The 22579-nt window shown below is 33.4% G+C and overlaps 1 protein-coding gene across 1 annotated transcript; it reads right to left on the minus strand.

Moving 5' to 3' along the window:
* Positions 1-794: 794 nt before the first annotated feature.
* Positions 795-21960, minus strand: LOC136414195 (peroxidase-like). The gene is made up of 12 exons (XM_066398069.1): positions 21781-21960; positions 5269-5541; positions 4982-5214; positions 4595-4771; positions 4342-4538; positions 4091-4286; positions 3664-4009; positions 3450-3606; positions 3222-3395; positions 2981-3164; positions 2804-2921; positions 795-1064 (listed from the first exon to the last, which is right to left on the minus strand). The coding sequence occupies exons 2-12, from the start codon at positions 5532-5534 to the stop codon at positions 932-934; spliced, it is 2181 nt and encodes a 726-aa protein (XP_066254166.1). The 5' UTR covers positions 5535-5541; positions 21781-21960; the 3' UTR covers positions 795-931.
* Positions 21961-22579: the final 619 nt, after the last annotated feature.

A 22579-nucleotide genomic window follows, 5' to 3' on the forward strand; every position in this document is an offset into this window, starting at 1 on the left:
TATTTATTTAAATTTAATGTTACTTATTTTCTTGTTGTGAGTAACATTTCCTTTAGTTTTTAATTTGGATATTGTTATATTATTTTGTCCTAATATCATATAATATTTAAAAAAGTGTACAATAAAGAAGTTTTTGAATAATCTATTGAGCAAACACTATATTGGAGAAAATTTTGTTTAAAATAAAAGAATAAATGGGAACCAAAGTATTTTAACACATTATTTCGTCTACATAATTATTTGTAATAATAATTATAATTAATTTTGGTTTTGCTTTGTCAATATGCAAATTAAGAATGTTTTAAAAAAGTATTTCCAAAAGCAGAAAGTGTTTAATGTTAAAAAAAACTATTAAAAAAAACTATCAACTCAATTATTTTGTATAAAAATCTAAGAAGGCCAACATTTCAAAAAAATGAGAATTTGTATCAGGATTAATATGGTTATATAGATCCATCCATCTATGTCCCATTGAAAACTTTCCATCGCTCTACCAGACACCCTGTATAAATAGAAAAATTAAGAGCAGGAAAGCCCTTTATAAATTTTTAGAAAAATGCGAGATAACGACTATAATGAGAAATTTATCCTTGCTTTAAAGTAGGCAAAAATGTTTAATAATGAAATCATATTTGTTTTGGAATCTGCAAACAGTTAAAAAGTGCATCATATTTGGTAGAAGTACAATGGCAAAGGAGTGCTTAAAATCTATCCAGGCAGTTCAGAATCATAGAACCGTAATATTCCCCTATTCAGGTTACTACGTCCTCTATCTCTTGCATTTTTCGTGTTAGGCCAATAAACAAAACTCTATACAAAAATTATAAAAATGTCTAAGATAGATTAATTTCTTAGTTTCTGAGACATTTGATATCTTTCTACAACATCCATAAATAAAGTTATACTTATATCTTTGCTATTACCGCAACTTCTATTTCCTAAATAGGTCGTAGTCTGAACTACTGCCAAAACCTGAAGTAGTTAATGTGGCATCTCCACCTTGTAAATCTCTCCAAAGGGACAAATCTACCACCGGTAATGCTTCACATGGGACGACAGTATTTCTGGAAATTTTAGACTCGTGAATGTGTGAACAACAGAAATATACACGAGAAGTAATTGAAGTCATCTGCTCTATTGAGTATATTCAAAATTCCAACTAGCCTGTAGTACGCATATTTCAAAAAGATACTTCCAGATATTTATGAAAAATTTTAAATGACTTTTTTTTATAAAAATATCGAAAATTCATAAGTTGAAATATTTTTTTCCAGAAAAGAAAATAAAAGATTCCTATCATCTAGAACATATTTTCAAAACATTCAATATTTGTGAATTATTGAAACAACATTTCTGGAATATATGGAGCTATTATGAACAATTCAAACCTCAAAAAAAAGGATCCCGGAATTCAAAAGCTAAAAAAAAAACAACTTCGGCCTCTATTGAAAGTAGTTGAAAATTCCAACCACTTATTCTTCAATTGTATTAGGTGTACAACTTTGCTTCCGCCGTTTTTTTTCCGAATTTCGCGATTTTATTGTAAAAAACTAATTATACCTTTAGGATCCAAAGTATTGTCCATCGCTGGCCACTACTTTCTCCCATCTTTCGGGCAGCATACGAATCCCGTGTTGAAAAAATTGGACATCTTTTGAAGCGATCCACGATTCTATCCAATTTCTTACTTCTTCATAAGACCGGAAGTGTTGGTCAGCTAGCCCATGTGCCATGGATCGAAACAAGTGATAATCAGAAGGAGCTAGGTCAGGAGAATATGGCGGGTGGGGTAGGACTTCCCATTTCAATGTTTCCAAGTATTTCTTGACCACTTGCGCAACATGGGGTCGAGCATTATCGTGCTGCAAAATCACTTTATCATGTCTCTCGTTGTATTGCAGCCGTTTCTTTTTCAATGCTCGGCTCAAACGCATTAATTGGGTTCGATAAAGAGCACCTGTGATTGTTTCAGTTGGTTGTAACAGCTCATAATATATTACGCCGAGTTGATCCCACCAAATACAGAGCATGATTTTGGAACCATGAATAGACGGTTTGGCCGTCGACGTGGAAGCATGGCCGGGATATCCCCAAGTCTTTTTGCGTTTGGGATTATCGTAATGAACCCATTTCTCGTCCCCAGTCACAATACGATGCAGAAATCCCTTCCGTCTTTGCCTTGCAAGCAACTGTTCACAAGCGAACAGACGCCTGTCAATATCTCTTGGTTTCAACTCGTACGGCACCCAATATCCTTGCTTCTGAATCATTCCCATGTCTTTGAGGCGTTTTGAGATTGTTTGTTGAGTCACTCCCAATGATTGTGCCAATTCTTGTTGACTTTGACACGAGTCTTCGTCAAGTAATGCTTCCAAGTTCGCATCTTGGAAAACCTTCTTTCTTCCACCGCTATGTTGGTCTTCGACGTGAAAATCACCGTTCTTGAAGCGCTGAAACCACTCACGACATGTCCTTTCACTAATAGTGGCTTCCCCATAAGTATCTGAGAGCATTCGATGAGCCTCAGCAGCAGATTTCTTCATATTGAAGCAGAAAAGTAAAACCTCCCGCAAATGACGAGAATTTGGCTCGTACACTGACATTTTCAATTGCGAATAACTTTATGATGAAGACACAAATAGACTAATATTTTTATGAGGTTATGTTAACAGGTGCCCAAGGCTCCTGCATGCCCACATGGGGTTATTTATTTCGATCATTACTTACCGCTACATACATCTATTCAAAAACGGCGGAAGCAAAGTTGTACACCTAATAATACAAGATAACATACGATACTTACGAGTGAGATATCCTCTCAAATCCTCTGGGCTGCATAGATCTAACACCCACCCCATTATCGCACATTATCCTAGAAATAGACGCCTTCCTAATTTCCTTTAACTGGGGCAATGTAAAACCTATTAAACCATTCAAACCATTTCAATCCAGCAATGAAAATTGCCCTCAACCAACATACCAAGATCTCCAGAATTCTCAAACCAGAACCTGTCACCAACTCTCGTCCTGAAGAACTGCTCAGTCAAAATGCAGAGGAATGTGGGTCCTGTAAGTGTACCTGGCACTATGGATTCGAGGGAACCTCCTACTGTGAGATCCACATCATCTGGATGCTCATAAAGCGAAGCTAATCTGGCTACATTCTACCAAAAAGTTACTTTGGAATATCTTCCACTGATAAATGAAGTTGATTTCCTTACATCCGTGGAGATTACATCCAGGAAATCTTGGAACGACCTGGCTTTGGGTAATCCACAGAAGTGCCTATAGTCGTTGTATGATGCCAATCCATGATCTCTGTTTCTCTGGATGCAAATTGCTTTCAAGTCTTGTCCTAGTGGTTGACCTGGTTGTCTCAGCCAATTCAGAGTAATCTAGTAAGTTCCAGAAGGTTTTAGAGCTATGCTAAAATCTTTAGAGGGTCTTACTTCTGTATCGTGATAAGGATCTGCAGCCAACTGAGGCTGAGTTCCCAAACCCCTGGTAAGTTCGTCAAAAGAATTGCCTTGCTCCAAAATTGCAGGCCTGTTGAACCAATCACTGAGCCTGACATTGCCATAGCTGTTTCTCTTTTCGCTGACCAAACTGCAATAAAATACATATCTAGTGATGAAAATTTCCTAAATCCCCTGGAAAGCTCACTCTAATTGACCGGCAATCAAAGTGTGGAAGTATCTGAAGGCAGCAGTAGCATGTTCGTTCAAAACTGTTGGATTTACACTTGCATCGTAGTCATCTACATAACCCTTAGTCCTCCAGATGATTTTATTCTTCAGAGAGTTCTCCAGACCAATGAAAATGGGTAGCCATTCGTAATACGAGATTTGTTGATGTTGGCCAATGTTGATTTTGCGGGCTTCTTGGAAGATGGTTTCATCGTCCCAATGGGGATTTATTTTAGCCAAGTTATCGCATATTCTGTTGTGCTCTCTGAGGAGAAGGGTTTGGAGGACGGTGAGTTGAGGGTTTTGATTTACTCTGATGTCGCCTAAAACGCAGAATTTCAAATGAAAGGAATTTCATGAAATAAAAAGTGCTCATGTATGATGTTATTAAACTGAAATTTTACCGGCCATATAGCATGGTTCACTGAAGTCCAAGACTGTACAAGTTCCTGTTACATTTAAGTTCCTGGGCAACCATTCCTGGTTGTTCCTTCTTTCCGTGGTTAATTTACCACCCTGGAAGGATCGCACTTGCTGGTTAGTAATATCGTCATTTCCGTAGACAATAGACAAGTCCAAATAGTGATTAACTGCTGTTAACTAAGAAAAACACAATTAGTTTTAATTTCTAGTTTCCGTATTCCCTTTTACAAACCTGTTCAGCAGGCTGATATCCTCCAACACACCTCCTATCCCTGTCAGTGATGGTTCTAACAAAGTTCATACATCTAATGTTTTGTTGAGAATAATTAGGATCGTTTGCAGGAACCACAATGGGGAAGCAATGCTCAGGGCTATTTGCTAGTTCAAGCAGCTGACCATCATCAGAACAGCATCGGGTAGAATGGGGTTCTACGATATAGAGAACGTTGAAAACTAAGGTAGTGAGGAAATATGTGGAAGCTTACGGGTTTGAGTGGTTCCGACAATCAAGCTCATATCGTGAGTGATGATTTGCCCATACTGCATGGCGTTTAGGGTCCAGATGGGGTCTTCCAAAGGTACGTGCGGATATATCGAAACGGAGACAGTTCTGGCACTTGGAAGAGGATTGCCACTCTTCGCTTCAGTGGGCGTGCTAATGCCTGAAAGAGGATTGTATGTAAAGAGTGATTTTCTGTAACGCCTTCAATTCTCTAAACTGTTCTGTGGATTCAGATGGATATTGCAGATAATAAAAGATCGAGAATTTTTTTTAAGTTTCCTCCATATAACATCAAAAACATTATTAATAAGCATCTCCCGCCTTTTTCCTATTGTGAAACATATACAGGGGAAAAAAGGTACAAACTTACCATCTCCATACTTGGCAGGCAACAATCGATTATATCTAGTCTGTGGGGTGCCCAATCCTGGATTCCCCAAGTTATTGCAAGAACCATCATATGATCGGTATCTAGATTGGGAACAGAAAGCTGGTGCTTGTCCACAACCTAACGTACTTGGATCTGGGGTTGTTTGTGGTTGCGGTAATTGCGGAAAACCTCGCCCCAGAGGAGCTGGTTGTAGGGACCCCAATGGAAAACCACTGGAAAAGATCTGTTTATCCAGAAAATTCTCAAATTTAGAAATTGAGATTTACCCTCCATTAGAAGCTACAACTCCACGGAACCTAATCGGAGTATCTATTTGAGTAGCAACATTGAAATCGGGCTGAAGAATTGGTACATGTGCTTGCACCTTTCCTGGGCTTCTATTGTATATATGATTGTCAACAATGGTCCCTCCATATATACTATTGTCGTAACTTTCAGGACTTATCCTCTGCAGGAATAAATTTTGATAAGACTCTGGCTGGCCATAGGTAAAATGCACCAAAAGGAGTGGCAGTGCAGTTTTGAGGAACATATTCGATCTGAAAAGTAATTGTAGAACTATTATTTCTAAATAATATGTGTTAAATGTTAGTATGTCAAAGCGTTTAGATTACGTGGTTATCTAATTATGATCAACATTTACCCAGATTTGTTAAAAAATATATAAAATATATTGTAACTTATGGCGAAGTAATAAGTGGTTCTTTAGTCAATCGAAGTACGTATAAAGGTAATTTCCTATAATGTTCAAAGTTCTACAAATAAACCTTGATGTAATTAGATGGGATTGTATACATTTCAAGGCTCGAGAAGATGGAGAAAAAATTGAAAAAGTTCGTAATAATAATAGTAATCAAACTATTATATCATTCATTTTAATATTTCGCACGATCATAATTCAAACCCTCGCACGTTTCGTTTCTTGAGGAATTCGATCTATTTCCTTTTACGTGTAATCATTGTTATTATGCACGTTTATTTGTACCAGGTTGTAGTAGATCTTTGCAAGAAAAAAGGCTTATTGTGCAACGGTAATTAAGAAATTAAAAAATTCTGCATCCCACATATTCAATAATAGTTGTTGTGGAGTTGCCTTCTTTACAGCTAAAAGTGAACGGAACAATCCTTCTGTAATAGTTCAGGCTGATCTAATAAAAAAAATAGTGCTCTACAATTCCTTTAAAGTCATAAAATATTTAGTAACCTTTCAGTGGCTGCTCTTCGCGTTAAGGAGTGTACGGTATGATGCACTTTACAGCATGCCCTCTTAAATTGAGAGTTGCCACAGAGTTTACCATTTTGCCAACACATTTTATGTAGGATTGAAATAGATTAGTGCAAAAAAATTAAGTGGTTCTGGCAACAGCTGCAAATCGCAATCTGTCCCAGAAACTCTCTGTATAATTAATGGGATACATCATGATCCGGCCAACTTTAACCGGAGGGTTTGGTTTGAATATGAAAACGTGCTAATGCTTGCAGGCACTTCCTAGAAAACACCTACGGAAGGCATGATATCTTATATGTATAGTAACCGTGACACAAATCACGAATGAATAAATCGTAAATTTTTTGCTCGCCCGATATACCAAGCCAGTCACGAGTACCGATGTGTTACATCACCCAGTAATTGGGAATTTGGATATAATGAATTCTAAATTACCATTCCTTTTTAGAAATAAATATATTTCACCGTCCCTACAGGTCAATGGCAAAGAATGAAAAATTAATTGAGATCAATGTCCGAAATTTTGTTAAATTTGGGTTTCGAAATTGCAAAACAAAAAATAGTCTTAGGTGTAAATATTAATTGGCGTATGCACTAGATTAGATTTAGGTTGTGCAAAACATTTTAACGACTAATTAGACCAAGCGATCCAATCTAAAACCTTCAACTTGCGCATTGGGTTTAAAGAAAAAGTGCTTCAACCCACATTTTACTTTAATTAAGGGCAGGGCACACCTAATTTTTACGGAATTGTCGATAAAATGAAATCGCCACCAAAAACTATTGACGAATAAATATGTGAACGTATCGTATTGCCTGAATGCAATATATCATTCACTTGTTAAAGCTTTACCTTGAATTGTACCTTGGAAAAAAATAACAAGCATTAGCCTTACCTAACTGCACATAGATAGGTTTTTTCTATAACATTTCAGTAACATTTTAATGAGATAAAAAAAAATTGTTTGCCCCCAAAGTAAAACTTCCAGAATAGCGAAAGACCAGAGTTGTGAAGAAGCACCAGAAGAGCGATTAAAATCTAAAGGTAATACTCAAAAAAATGAGTTAAAAATATGGATTAAAAATGCACTGAATCACAAAAGTTTGGAATTGCAGAAGTTGAATGAGATACAAAAATAGGATCAATAGCAGTGGAGCCAGAGTACAGAGTTGAGAGAAACAGCAGAGTTCAAAAAGGAGATAAAAAAGAGCCAAATCTCGTGTTTCATGCAAGAAGACTAAATTCCTCCTCCTCAATCTTAAATTATACTTATATTTGAAGTTAATATTGCATTGCCTAATAATAAGTATTTAATAAGTTTATCCTCAACAGAAATAAACATATAATTCAGAAATAAGTTGCAAGAATCATTTAACTACGCCATCATGTACTAAAACAATTCAAATGAATCTGAGAGAAACTGCTGCATAGACAAGCAAGTTTTCGATTGCTTCATGAGGATATGCTGTCATCACTCTCGAAATATGCGAACCCTTGAAGTTGCAGCAACGAATGATTCCAAGCGGACAAATGGACATTCAAAATTTCGAATTTTCTTGTCTGCGAAACTTGATTTGATGACGTTCCTCTTGAAGATTCTACTGTAGAGTATGCAATAAGACCTTACCCTAGAACTTAACAATACAATTTCTAAGAATTGTGCCGTCAATCCAGGAATTCCATCATGAGCCAACTCCAAAAATTCGAATTTTCTTAAGAACATGAACATGCACGTATTCTTGTAGATGTTATTGATGAGGAGACGTCTCGAATTGAGACAAAAAGAAAAAAAGGAGTAGAACAAGAAATTGTAGAGACAACTCTGAGGTTGTGAGCTATGAGTGGTTTTAGTGAGATCCACGGAAATTAGTTGACTCAAAATATACCTACCTTCGGAATTAGTTCCAGAACACAATTTTAAATAAGCTGGAAATGTTTGAATACATGATAGATTGATAAAAAAAAAGATGCAAAGCCAGACACAGAGAAGCTAAAGAAGCTGAAATATCTTACTTAGGTATCTAACTCAATAACACCTAGTATATTTTAACATTTGAAAAAGAGGAAAACCATTTCAGTCACGAGTAAGTGCATTTGAGAGGTAAGAAAAACCGACAGTAAAACCATCGCTCATTCTCAAATCTCAAATACATAGAGGGTAGACAATTTAAATTAAAAAATTTCTTAACAATGACGAAGAGAAGTTTTCCATTAAAGACGCTTAGCCAACGCCCTCTATTAAGAGTAAGTTAAGTCCCTCAACAGCATTAAGGCCATAAATATGTTCGCCAGCACCATCTGGCGGAACGCGCTTCTAAATAATTCTTTCAATTTTTATTGCGCGTTTGCAGGCAATTTCGTCAAAAAATGTCAAATTAAAGATGCTGAAACTGTAACTCGTTGATTCCATTAGAAACTGCTGATACTGAAATTAATTTTCGTTCTTTAAATTTATTTAAAGCCTTCAAAGTAAGTCTAGAGTATTTCGTCAAAAATCCAATTTCTTTGTCAAAACCCTTAATTTTTGAGATCTTTATAATCATTAAAACTTTCCCTATTGTTAACACATACCAACCACCAATTAGTTCCAAAAATAAAAACAATTAATTACTACTTTCTGTGTGCAAATTTGGAACTAGTTACTATTATTTCTATATTTCCAAATTGAGACGTAAGGTGCCACTGTTTAGTCAATCTTACGTGAAGAAACATATTATTTTTCAACTAATTGGGGTTAGTATGTGTAGTAAGTGGACATTATTTATTTAATTATGTTTAATTAATAGCCAGTAGCAAAGTCTTTGCACACATTGAACTAGTCAATTAATTCAAAATGTGGCAATACTAGAGCCTGGGAAAAGTGGTGTTTAGGTATTTTCCTAATAGCGCATAGACGCAATGGGAAATCTAAGTAAAAAGCATAAAATATGCCACACGAGTAATCTGATTACAAACAGAATGCATTTGGGATGCAGAACCGATGCAGTTGGATCGTTATTCCCTCATTTGCTAACACACAACATACTTTAGTCCGGAGTTAACATAAATATTGCAACCTTTCACTTTGTGTTCAGATTCCATTAGGAAATATTTCCATGAATGAAAATCAACTTTATAATTATTATTGCAGTACAGATCCTATAATATTGATCTTATCCAGGTCTATATTAGCAGAAGGATGTCTATGTATAGATAATAAGGTGTAGATAATGTAGGTATAATTCGAACCTATCAAGATAATGACATCAAATTAATTCAACAGGATGTCTATTTTAGACATTTATTTATTGTTATTTACTGCTCTTCAAGGTACTAAAGTAATTCCAACGTCTCTTTATAGGAATTACCAATAGGCACGTAATGGGCTTTCGCCATTTTTGTCGCCTAACCAGATGATATAAATTTTTAATGTATGTAATCCGTGCAATATATTCCTCTAGGTGTTCCTGATTATTCAATCTTGCTTTTTTTTTGGAAAATTCCTTTCATAATATAAGGGAAAGTCTCAATGGGAATTTTATGTCGTTTTGTACATATGAGACTTCCTTACAAGCATATAAAACCCAAGTGAGTAGGCCAACTGAAAATGCAAATAGTGACGAATCTAATGGCAACAAGAAAGAAACATTAGGAGAGAATAAAATATCAAAGTCGCACTTGAGTTTTATAACATTAACATTGAAATTGAAAGTGAACGGTTTTCAAGTAGCTTGAACTTTATGAACCGTGGCGAATGTAGTGCAACAGTTTTTTATGCTGTTGTTTTATATGCAAAGTTTATTTGTTGAAGAAACTGGAATCTGATCGCATAAGATCATAACTGAGATAGAATACAAATAAAGGGTTACAAAACTTCATCAAATAAATAGAGCCTTATAAGTAGTAAAGTCTTATAGAACTTCCAAAAAAATCAAAATAATGTTAAAAACCATAGAAGAACCGCTCTAAACATACAATAAAAATATCATTTGAAATTTCGACTCTCTGGAATGCTTAGGAGATTGGAAAATTGTAAAAGTTGTCCACAATTTTTAAAATATCCAGAGCTTTTGGAAACGCATAGAGAAAAAAAAGAAATCAGGATATAGATATAAAGAGTGTCTGAAAAGTGTAAAATATGTTTTACAAATTTTTCAAGAATCGTTTATTCAAATGCAAATGTAAAAAAACGCTTTTTTTATTTCGAAACTCTAAAATTTAAAATCCGACTTTTTTTATTTAAAACTCATCGAAAAACTTCAAAATCTACCTGGTGGTTCAAAAACTGATAATTCTTAGTAAATTCTTGCAAAATCTCTAAAAAAAAGCAAAAGGTCGTCTGAAATTTTAGGTGAACCCCTTAAAAAATTATGAAAACTGCGAAAGTTTCTTAAAATTATCCTTCTTTGGATTCTCGTTCTAGGAAAGAAAAGAAATCGAGGTTATAGACAGAAAAACTCTGTGCAGTGTACCAACAAATTCTGGGACGAATATATTTGAAATACTTGAAAAAGATAGTGTATTCTAAACAGGAGGTTTTCTAATTCATGGCAAAATTTTGTTGTTTGAATCCTCGAATTGGGTGTAAGTGTTTATTTTAGATTTTTTATATGAGCGGATATGGCAAATTATTGTGAAAATCTACACGACAAACGCAATTCAAAACAAACAGTTTCAAAAGTTACTTAAAGAAAATTGAACGAATCTGAACTAATCAAGTTGAAATGATAAACCCTGACAGAGTAAACCTACAATATAAAGATTGTCATCATATTTTAATTCTTCCCATTCGATATTAATATGTATTATGATGATTTATGCAATTCCTTTGAACCGCAGCAGCATTGCAACTTCCACTTTTTCCTCAATGATTGTCTATTAATATTTTTGCAATAATTGCACACGGTTTAACCTTGGTCTTGCCTTGGTTATGGTTAATCTGCATTCTTATTATTGCTTGGTTAAATATATATTAATTAAATAAGAAAAATACTACCGAGATGGTCACCTCCAGTTCATCAATATTTCCATCAAAAGACTAGTACTGAATACAGTTGTCAGGTATTCGGTATTTAATCATTCGCAAAGAAAAAACGTTCTGTAGACTATTCGAGTATTGCAAAATTAATTTAATTTTAATAGCACCCATTATCTTTTCAGTATCTGGAACATTGGCACCTGGCTTGTAGCAAAGTCCTAAATAAGCTCGATTGCGAAATAAATAAGAAAATTATAGTAATTGCCCTAATTCTACACACTTACCCCGCGAGGAACGCATGTCCTATGCTTTTGAAGACACTCCTTCAAAAATGACATAAACTTCAAAAAAGAAATTTGCCCCTATCTGCTCTACATCTTAAAATTGCGATATTTTGCAATACTTGTTCAAATCAAACGATTTGGGTCAGCCACTGCAGCACAAGAAGTGCCATTATAATTATGCTATTAACAAATACCAATAGTTTCACTTAATGTACGACTAGCACTTGAGAACGTATTACAGATAAGTAGTAGCGACATATGCTAGGAAAAATGCTATACAGGGGGAAAAATTCAGATTATTATAGTACATTTGCACAACAATGGCGTCCTCTTAGTGTTCACGACACGCAAGGATATCGTTAATTAATAGATATTATTCTTTCGCATATAAACACAATATGCCTGTCGCAATAGCTCCATCGATGGGAGTTTTCTGACGTAAAAAAATACAAATTTGTTTATAGAAATGCAAATAAACTATTAACAATGTAAGGAAAAGCAATATTTTCCTTATTGTTCTAATTAGTCAGGCGGTTGCCACATCATCATTGACTAATCCCACAATTAATTAGTGAAATAGCAGGTTATACAAGTTTACAATTATTTACATATATAAAAACCCAACTAACCAAGCCCACCTGCTGACTTCATACAATTTCTCTTTACCATTTTTTTTCTCATAACATGTGAAACATGTCTAATCCGAATCAACTTGTTGCTATTGATTAATGTTTTTTGACGGTTTCACAAACTATCCACATTACCTACTTTCGATCAGCAAAAAAGCTTAATTAAAATTTAAGCGTTAAAAATTCAAGATCGAATTGCATAATGCTAAATCTCAGAGGAGCGGAAGTACGCATACTTCATTACATATTCCTATTAGAAATCCCCGATATTGGTACAGCTTCATGGAGCAATGCAATGGGTTTGTGACACAATACCTCCCAACTATAATTGGCATTTTCTGGTAAGACCGTTAAGTGGCATGTAAAACATACGGTGATCAAAAGTGCATTACAGGATACCTGTAAATCAACCATATTCATTATGAAAACTAAGCTAATAAGAGGCTTAATTAGCCTCAAACGGTTCATTCATATCTGAGTGAAATAGCGTGTAAATTTCTCTTTCATTTGAAGCGAAACTAAAAATCCGATGACAAGATCAAGGTTTGCCGCAATCGCTGGCAAAATGTTAAAAAAAGGAAAAGCTTAATGCATGTATGTTGGTGTATAATATTTATTAAAGGTTCCGGTATGCGTTAATATCATGATTAGTTTTTTGAAATTATGTGAAATGATGCAAAACATATTAATTGGAGATAGTCTACAGGAAAAGTTAGGATTTGCGCCCCGCCCATCATAGCAAATGTAGAAAAAAATATATTAATAAAACAAGTAAATTATGAAAATTTCTCTGATACTTGAATAAAGATGAAGTAAACGATATCTCAGTTGTTTTTCAGTTTACCAGAAATTGTTGGAATATCTTAATGACTTTTAAAATTATATGAATTTTCGAATTTATGGAAGGTTTTTGAAAGTTGATCGGGAAATTTCAGTGAGCAAAAAATGGTTTGCAAACTCACATGTTTAAGTATTTATTTCCTTCTTTGGTTTCCAGCAAAATTAAAATGAACTTGAAAATGATAATGTTACTTTCCAAGAACTTACCGCCCTTCTAAAGACCTCGATAGTGGTAAGCTGTACTAATCAGGGGAACATCCAGTAACTGTTATGCTGAATTTCACATCGTCTCCAGAGAATTTTAATCTGGCAAAATTTATTCTCCAACGACTATAATTTCTGAAAATTTTCAGGAAATTGGTAAATTCTGATTATTAACCAATGAACCCTACAATGATTTTTATACTGAATTTCACTACATCTCCAACAAAATTAATCCTTCAATGGTTATTCTTCAAGGACTTTAATTTCTAGATATTTTTATCAATTATTATTGACGATTATCAAATTCCTAAAACATTTTTAAAAATCACGCAAAACTCCAGTTTATTTAAGCTGGTCTTTTAACATGGAAATAATATTATTAGCATCTATAGTATGAGAGAAACACATGTTTTTCTAAATCTTTAGATTCCATAAGATCAAAATTTCCTTCGGGATTGATTTTGACTAAGATTCATTCTTTTCTGTTTGAAAAATTTCGAATTTTGGTTCTTCTAATTTTCGATTTCTGGTTAGTTATTTCTCGCGAAACTAAAATATTTACTTATAATATCATTATTTACTACTTGAATTATTTCTGTAAGTTTCTTTAACATCACGAATTAAAAAAAAGTCTTAAAAAAGATCCGTTCTGTATTCGGTAAGAAAATTTTATGATGAAGTATAAGCTGAACTAAAATTAATATTAAATACATAGACAAACATGAAAAAAATCCAATGAACCTGAAACTTTATCTATAATTGTGGAGGTCAATTTTTGAAACATGAAAAAATATCCACTTTATAAAAATATACACTTTTTACGTAGAGTATACAGGGTGCTTCAGTTTTAACCCGCATAATTTTAATAGCGCATTGAACGTCCAAAAATAATGTTCGTTTGCTATATAAACCAACGTTCAATAAGACTTCCTTTAACAGACACAGGGGGTCAAAATTTAATTTAAAAAATGGAAAATATTAAATTGAATCAATTTTTTTTTAAGTAAACATAAGTAAAATATGATCGATCGTTTTCCTTTTCCTTTAAAATTGTGTTAATTAAATGTTGGTACCATTACGCACGGGGGTTCCAATTTATTAATTTAAGACGTACATTAAAATTATTTTCATTTTTTATTTTGAAATGGTGGGTCGAATGAAAAAATCTGAAAAGAGACTATTTCTCCAGAGTTGAACGAAGAATTAAAGAATAATTTGTATTTTCAGAAAAACCAGTAGCGCACCAGTTTTTCTGAAAAAATATCACCTAAAATGAAGGTAGGCACGCTACTGGAAAGGTTAAAAAATATTTTTTCCAGTGAAACATATGCGTCGTTTATAATCATCAACATTTTCAAAATTTCGTTTAAGAATTTCTAGACCTTTTTGAAGAAATTTAATATTTTCCATTTTTTTAATTAAAGTTGGACCCCCTGTATTTGCTAAAGAAAGCTTTGTTGGACGTTAGTTTATATAGTAAACTGACATTATTATTGGACGTTCAATGCGCTATTAAAGTTATGCAGATCAAAACTGAAACAGCCTGTATAGCCGTAGCCGATAAAAATTTTCGTGAAGTTATCTGATTGCTATAGTAAAGAGAAGAAAGTAAATCATCTTATTGGCCAGCAAATTTGATTACGGCATTTTCTTCCTTTTGCGTATTGCTGTCAAAAAGATTAATTGATATTTCAAAAAATAGAATGGACAATTACCACTTAAATAACAATAGCATTGTACACTCTGTTAAAAAGTCACGGATTAATAACACAATAATTATAGATTTTTCTCCCTCATTTTTATAACAAATTTTCTAATGTAATTTAATTTGGAATATCAGAGCATTTTTTAACCTCCGTCCAAAGAATAGGTAATATGTATGTGTCGTAACAATGGACCGCCCTGTACAATGCACCATACAGTGTACAGCCGACACCGAATTAAGATAACAATTGCCTGTGGCTAATTATTATCACCGTTTCAAACTCTAATTAGTTCCCTTTTAGTAAGTTGACAATTTGTATGCATAAAAATTGCATAATATTTTAATTAACTCCTATTCTTCTGGGAACGGCAATTAATACACTAGTAATCTATTCTAAATCTGCTACCTATATCTGATTGGACCTGGGAAATTTTTGCGAAAAGCCTTGGTACCACTTAATTGTGAAGAAACACCATAATTACTCGTTTTTAAGACTTTTTTGGTACATAGTTAGAATCAAGATAAATCAAAAAAAGCTATCGATGTTATTATTGTATTAATTGGAGTAGCCATAATTTATGTCTGAGGTTATTGTTAACTATGTTCAATCTCAAAATTTTGTTCACACCTGTATAAGGATGGGAAACATATGAGGCGTTGCGGATACGAGGGGCAAACTCAATGTCGTGTAAGAAAAAAATGTTTTCGTCATCCGAATCTAGGTCTTTCAGATAATCTACAGGTATATTTTTCACGTTAAGTTTGCCCTTCTTTCTCTCTGAAAATAGGCAGAGAATAATACCAAATTGCCTGGAAAATGCCATTGGAAAGCGGATATGAAAGGCGAACTCAATGTCCTCCTCCCTCCGCTCCCCCCTCTCACCAATGAGCGCTCCGCTAAACGATGTTTTTTTGTATTATCGAGATCTTAGAGTGAAGTAATGGATACTGATGGTAATAATACACTTTTTGGATATTCTAGAGAACGAATGAAAAATGGAAAGACTTGGAAAAAGGTGAAGGCAAAAAAGAAAAAGAAATTCTGGCAAAAGATACATATCTAGACATATAAATGCAGTTGCATCCGCTCGTCAAATCGGTGAGCCATGCAGCTGCCAATATTTCTCAAAAGTAGACGAAGATAATGTTCAACATATTTTTAATACTTTTTGGACATCGGATAGTTTCAACCAACCAAATTCGTATTCATCAAAGCAACCATGTTAAAAGGTCTAATGTAAGAAAAGGCTGAGTTGCACTTTACGGCGTCTAACCTGAACTACACTGTAGTAATGAACAACGAGAAATACAGTGTGTGCCGTAAAGCATTTTACAGAATTCATTATGTATTCGGAAAACGTAAAAATAAAACCACTTTGACTGGAATTTTTGTTTGTCACCAAAGGGGGAAAAAGGAATCACGTCGTAAAATGCAAGATGACAAAAAGACTAAAGTGAAAAAACACATTATGCCATTGTCAACTATGTCAAATCATTATAGTCGCGTAAAAAGCCTCCACCGCAAGTATCTTCCTATTGAATTAAACATTAAATCGCTGTTTTCGATGTACTTAGAGTGGGTTCATGAAAACTATCCAGAAACAGAGCTTCCCACCATGCACTATTATCATGATATTTTTAATTCAGAATTTAACATCAGATTTGAACTTGTTTGAACATGCATAACTTCTGTGATAAAACTGAAACTTCTATAACTAATCTTAAAAAAATAAGAACAGTATCTTTGCTGATGAAAATATAAAAAACTTAAAGAAGAAAAATCGTCGCATCTCACAAAAGCCAAAGCTCCTCAGCGTCTCATAAGTCTTTGAAAAATAATATTGATGAAAGAGTTCTCGCTATCGCATTTGTCGTACAGCGAGCCCCCCCCACCCCTAAATTGACCAGTGGTAGCCAGTTTAATAAACGGAAACTCTGGACGTACAACTTCTGCATTCATACCATCAAAACATGGGCATATTACATAAAATGTACTTGGAAGATGAAATTACAGCAAGACGTGAATCATGTGAAATAGCAAACTGTGTTATTAGCTACTTATCAAATGTCGATGATTTTATTAAAACAGTAAAAATGTTTAGTCATAACTGCTTCGAGCAGAATATGAATTTAGTTTTGGCCAACTTGTCTTCAATTCACTAGGATAAATTTTATTAGATAAGACATGTTTTTATGGCACCTGTTCGTTCCTTGTGACCAGGACGTTGGCCACAACGAGAAAGAGATTCGGTATGCCAACGTGTACTCCAAGAATAATTATGAGTACTTCGTTACAAAATGTCGTCATAAAAAATCATTCACGGTGGTACCAGTCACTCAAGATTTCGTTTTGGACTACGGCCTTCTTCAAAAACATAGTACAAAAACTCAGCTTTGAGGGGGCAAATTTAAGGATGGTGCTATTTTTGAGGTCACCAAAGAATACAAACAAAGATTCTACCTGCACAAAAGTACACAATTTCGGCATCAAATTTCCAGTGAAACTTTAAAAAGGACAGGGCAGTTGTTATGATCGTTACGAGTGTAATCTGGCGAAAATTACACTAACGCGGCTTTATGATTGTCTTGTACCTGTATCTCCTTGGAAAATTGAAAGATATTAAAAATCTCCTTTTCTATAGTCAATTACCTTGATCACCATACTTTATAAGTATTATTGAAAATCGCCAATCAGTTACCCCTACGCCCAAACAAGAAAACACAAGATGACCAACTTGCTTGTGATGATTATGATGACTGAATATTCTCATTAAAACAACTTGTTTTCAAAATGGCTTTAAAATTTATTTTATATATGCACAATACAGACTTCATTTTCATTATATTGCAAATTATAAATAAAATGTTCTTTTTTTAAAGTGAGGTTCAGACGAATTCTTGTCCAATTACATAGGTTTATTATTAAAAAATATAAATAATGTTATTATAAAATGATCTTTTATAATAATGATTATTGTTATAAAATAACAAACCAAAATTGATACATTCCATAAGGAAAATATCTTGAATACCTTTATTGTTAAGTTCGCCCTTCGTATCCGCAATGCCTGATATATTTCTAATGATAAGTTTAAATCGGATTCCTAAGAGATCTAAGGACCTCAACAAATTTCAGAAAAGTTTCAACATACATTATTTTAATTAGAAAATAGAAATAATTGATTTGGAAGCATGGAAGGTTCTGCTACATTTTAAAAACTAGATGGATATTGGATATGGATGGATAGATGGATATATATAAATTTTGTAAGTGAAGGCACATAGAAATAAATACTTTATTATTTGCTTTACTGCAACACCTACTAGTAGTAGGAGTAATGTGCCAAACCCTACGCGTATGCCTAAAAGGTCCTTTTAAAAATGAGGTGAACCCGTTCTCCAGAGTGATTTTTCAATTTTTCTATCGTTAAGAATTAGGTTTGAAGAAAAAAATGCTCGTATTTATTAAAAAAAAAAAACAATGAAGCCGAATTTTTATATTTTTTACCAACCTCAGATCGACCTTCCAATACTCCAAGATGGTTTTCCAAAAGACATACCTCCGAAATTTTTACCAGAACATTATGTCTTAAAATAACTTACAGAAATGGCCTATTTTCATTGTGCTAATAAGTATCAGAGACTAAGTATGTAATTGATACTAATAAGAATGTTAAATTTTGCTAAACGTGGAAAAAGTGTCTTCTTCTTCGATCTTCTTCTTCGATCCTCGACAGGTACGTAAATAACTTTTTTCTGAACACTAAAAGAAATCTTATTTAATCTCTCATTCCAAGATTTCTTGTTCAGGAATAGCTTGAATTTGTTTTTTTTGTTATTTAGCAAAAAATGCCAAATCCAAAGAACAGGGAACTTTTTACGAAACATCTATAATAAAATATAAAGGCTGTATTTATAGGACAATTAAGCTGAATATAAGATCTTTTTTTTATTTTACAAGCACGAAATATATTTTGAAAACTAGTTCCTTAATAATAGCTATTAATATAATATGTGGGTAATGTAAGGTTAAGGCTAAGGTTTTATTAGACAAGTCGGTTTATGGTCGAGTGAAGCTTGCGATAGAGTCCATAATTGGATAAGTTGAATAAAATTTCATTACGTACGCATTACATACAACGTTTTATGCCCAATTCCAGGTTAATCTGCTAATAATTTAACTTTTAAGTAAAAATTCAAATAAATCCGAAGTGCTTGGTTTATTATACTAGAACTATTATGGATCACTTTCCACAATCAGTCCACAAATCAGTATCCTAATTTGCTCTTTATAATCAAAATCGGAGAGAAAATACATATGTAGACTCACTACATAAAAGATTTTGAAATTTACACTTTTTAATTTAGCATTTTTTTGTTTCTAAACGTGCCTGGCCTCATAAACTAAAATGTCGGATAAACTTAAAGATGAAAGGGGACTTCAGAAGAGACATTGTTAAAACACTAGAGGTATCTAATTTTTAGTTAGAAACATAATTTTCGCTGCAAATCAATGAAAATTTATCTGCAATTTTACTATATGGGGTAAATAATTTTTATTATTAAACTTTAACATCAGCACAAAGACGTGAGATTTGCCAAAGATGATAACATGTACAAGATGTGAAATTTAAAAAGAATATATCTGAAACTGTCCTTATAGTAAGTAGATTTTGAAAAGCCCTTGGTATTATTTTTCTATGACCCCAATCAAATTCAAAGAAATTGATTTAGAGATGTGAATGTTCAGTTTAGAGACTGCCCACATACTTACAGTGGCCAGCAAAAGTATTAATACACCTGCAACGCTGTTAAATAAAATGAAATAACAATATGACTAATACATTGTAACATTATTTAATTAATTTTGTATTAAACGGCAACATGTAAACAACTAATCTATAATAATTTTCTTTACTAAATCATATTGTTTATAAGTACTGTAGCAAAATGTTTACAAACATGTCATAAAATTAGACCGCAAAAGTATTCATACATTTGTGTCAGCACACAAAAACAGGTCTAAACCTGCAAGGAAGTCGATCGTATCTACGGACATTCATTTCTAAATTATACCAGCTAGTAATAGCAAGTGAATGTGAGTAGTAAATCAGAAATTAAAAAAACAATTGTTTCAAGACATAATGGGTCGAAAATTGGGAGAAACAACAATTGCTGAGAGAGAAATAATAATCAGGTTACATAAACAAAATAAACCATATCGAGAAATAGGGAAAATAGTTAATAGGAGTTTTGCAACTATTCAAAGCATTGTCAAAAAGTTTAAAAATGAAAACTCCGTTGTTAATCGAAAACAAACCGGACGACCAAGAAAGATGACTGTTAGAGAAGAGAGGAAAATTGTACGAGAGGTCCAACAGAATCCAAGAATAAGTGCTACACATTTAGCTGCAAGGGTTGAAGAAATGTTTACAAAAAAAGTAAGCCCCGATACTGTAAGAAGGATAATAAAAAAAGGTGGATACTGTTCAAGAGTGGCTAGAAAGAAACCTTTTATTAATGAAAAAAATAAACAGAAACGTTTATAGTTCGCAAAACAATATATAAATAGCCCACTAGATTTTCGGAATAGTGTCTTATTTTGTGATAAAAGCAAATTCAATATATTTGGTTCAGATGGTCGACAGTTAGTGTGGCCAAAAAGAGAAGAAGCTTTAAACCCCAAGAATCTGCGAGCATCAGTAAGGCATGGAGGTGGTTCCTGCATGGTATTGGGCTGTATGTCAGCCAATGGAGTAGGAAACTTAGTGATCATTCCAGGGATCATGGATAAAATGATTTATTTGAATGTTTTAAAAAACAATCTGAAACAAAGTGCTGAAAAACTAAACATGCCTCGAATTTATTCATTCTACCAAGACAATGATCCTAAACACTCGGCGAAAATTGTTCAGGAATGGTTAGTATACAACATACCAAAAATTGTTAAGCTTCCACCCCAATCGCCAGACATCAATCCCATAGAAAATTTATGGTATGAATTAGAGAAATGAATCAGAAAACGTGAAATAAGCAACAAAAGTGACTTAGAAAAAATTTTGCGAGAAGAATGGTTAAAGATTGATCCTTCTGTAACACGAAACTTGGTCGAATCGATTCCCCGACGCTTCGCAGCTATTATTGAATCTAAAGGCCATGCCACAAAATATTAATAATATATATCCTAATATTATTTCTAATTAATTACATTATGTATGAATACTTTTGCGGTCTAATTTTATGACATGTTTGTAAACATTTTGCTACAGTACTTATAAACAATATGATTTAGTAAAGAAAATTATTATAGATTAGTTGTTTAGATGTTACCGTTTAATACAAAATTAATTAAATAATGTTACAATGTATTAGTCATATTGTTATTTCATTTTGTTTAACAGCGTTACAGGTGTATGAATACTTTTGCTGGCCACTGTAGATACACATCGAAAATTAGAATTGACAAAATAGCGGTCACTACACTGGTCTACCTTTATTTGGAATACCTTGTTAGTTGCCCTGTTTAATATAAAAATAGACATAATCCTGAAAAATCAAAACCCACTTGCAAATACAGAAGAACTAATCTTTTCTTTGAAAATTTTTTCAATAGAATTATTTGATTTTAATTGAAGTAATTGAAAACAAATAAGCTATTCCGAGAATATTAAATATTGAAAATAACTCCAAAAATATGGTCCCTTTTTTACTCATTCACACTTTATTTTTATGTCCTTAATAAAATTTAAATATCACTAAAGGCATTTGCATAAATTCTCAATAAATTAAAGTTAAAGTAAACCTTAAAAACACCTCATAAAAATACATTGCTATTAGACAACAATATATTCTAAATAGAAATTTTATGGTTTAACCTAGCTAAAATTTAATGAAAAATAGTACAAATAAAAAAAAAATTATTTCACTCACCCTGCAAAACTGGCTCTTCAACAACACCAAAATCTAATCCACAATCAATAGTCCTGATGTCCAATCTAGCCGGTTTACCAGTTTAAAAAATTTTAGATCCCCCCTACTAGGCAAGAACACCCTACACCTAACGGTGTGTCTATTCAAATGACACTCGTCGAGGCGCGACACTAAAACTTAACACCCGTTAACCCTATCTTAAATAAGTTTTACAACTAGTGAAAGTAAAGCTTAACCCGTCACCGCTTAAGATTTCTTTATGGGTACAGGCGGCAGGTTCCTGGGCCATAATACACAGTATTTTGTATATACAATGACATCACCAGGGTCACTACCTATGGTTGGTGTGTGGGCCATTTATTTGCTGTAACACACTGGTAGAACACAGTTTCGGTTGTGTCTGTTACGAGCAACACAACATCCAATGAATGCCATGATCAGTTTAATTTCTGCGAAACTTATCAAGTTATCTGAATATATTGCAAATTGTCCAATTAAACAGATATATGTTAAATGTCTTCATGATGCACTGCCATGGCCAATTAAAAAAAAAAAAAACATTCTTGATCCCGTAAACCCCATCTCCATCATGGCCAGTCTTAAAAAAATCTTTGGTAAAAAAGTAAAATGTGCGAAACGTTGTTGAAAGGAAAAACTTGTGAAAAGTTGGATTCATCGTAGATATATCAGTAGAAAATGAACTTAGATGAAAGACCGATTTCCTTGCTGAAATTATTAGAGTTCTTAATGTCCCAATGGACTGAGGTCCCATTCCACATCCAGTGTGTTATAATAGCTT

The sequence above is a fragment of the Euwallacea similis genome, chromosome 16 (genome assembly GCF_039881205.1).
Source record: "Euwallacea similis isolate ESF13 chromosome 16, ESF131.1, whole genome shotgun sequence".
Taxonomy (NCBI): domain Eukaryota; kingdom Metazoa; phylum Arthropoda; class Insecta; order Coleoptera; family Curculionidae; genus Euwallacea; species Euwallacea similis.

Bases quoted from the DNA above. Each gene is read 5' to 3' on its own strand.
- LOC136414195 (XM_066398069.1), bottom strand. From the start codon at position 5,534: ATGTTCCTCAAAACTGCACTGCCACTCCTTTTGGTGCATTTTACCTAT. The intron at 4,287-4,341 runs GTTTGTAAAAGG...TGTTTTTCTTAG, and splicing joins GATATCAGCCTGCTGAACAG to TTAACAGCAGTTAATCACTA. The intron at 4,010-4,090 runs GTAAAATTTCAG...TCTGCGTTTTAG, and splicing joins TGAACCATGCTATATGGCCG to GCGACATCAGAGTAAATCAA.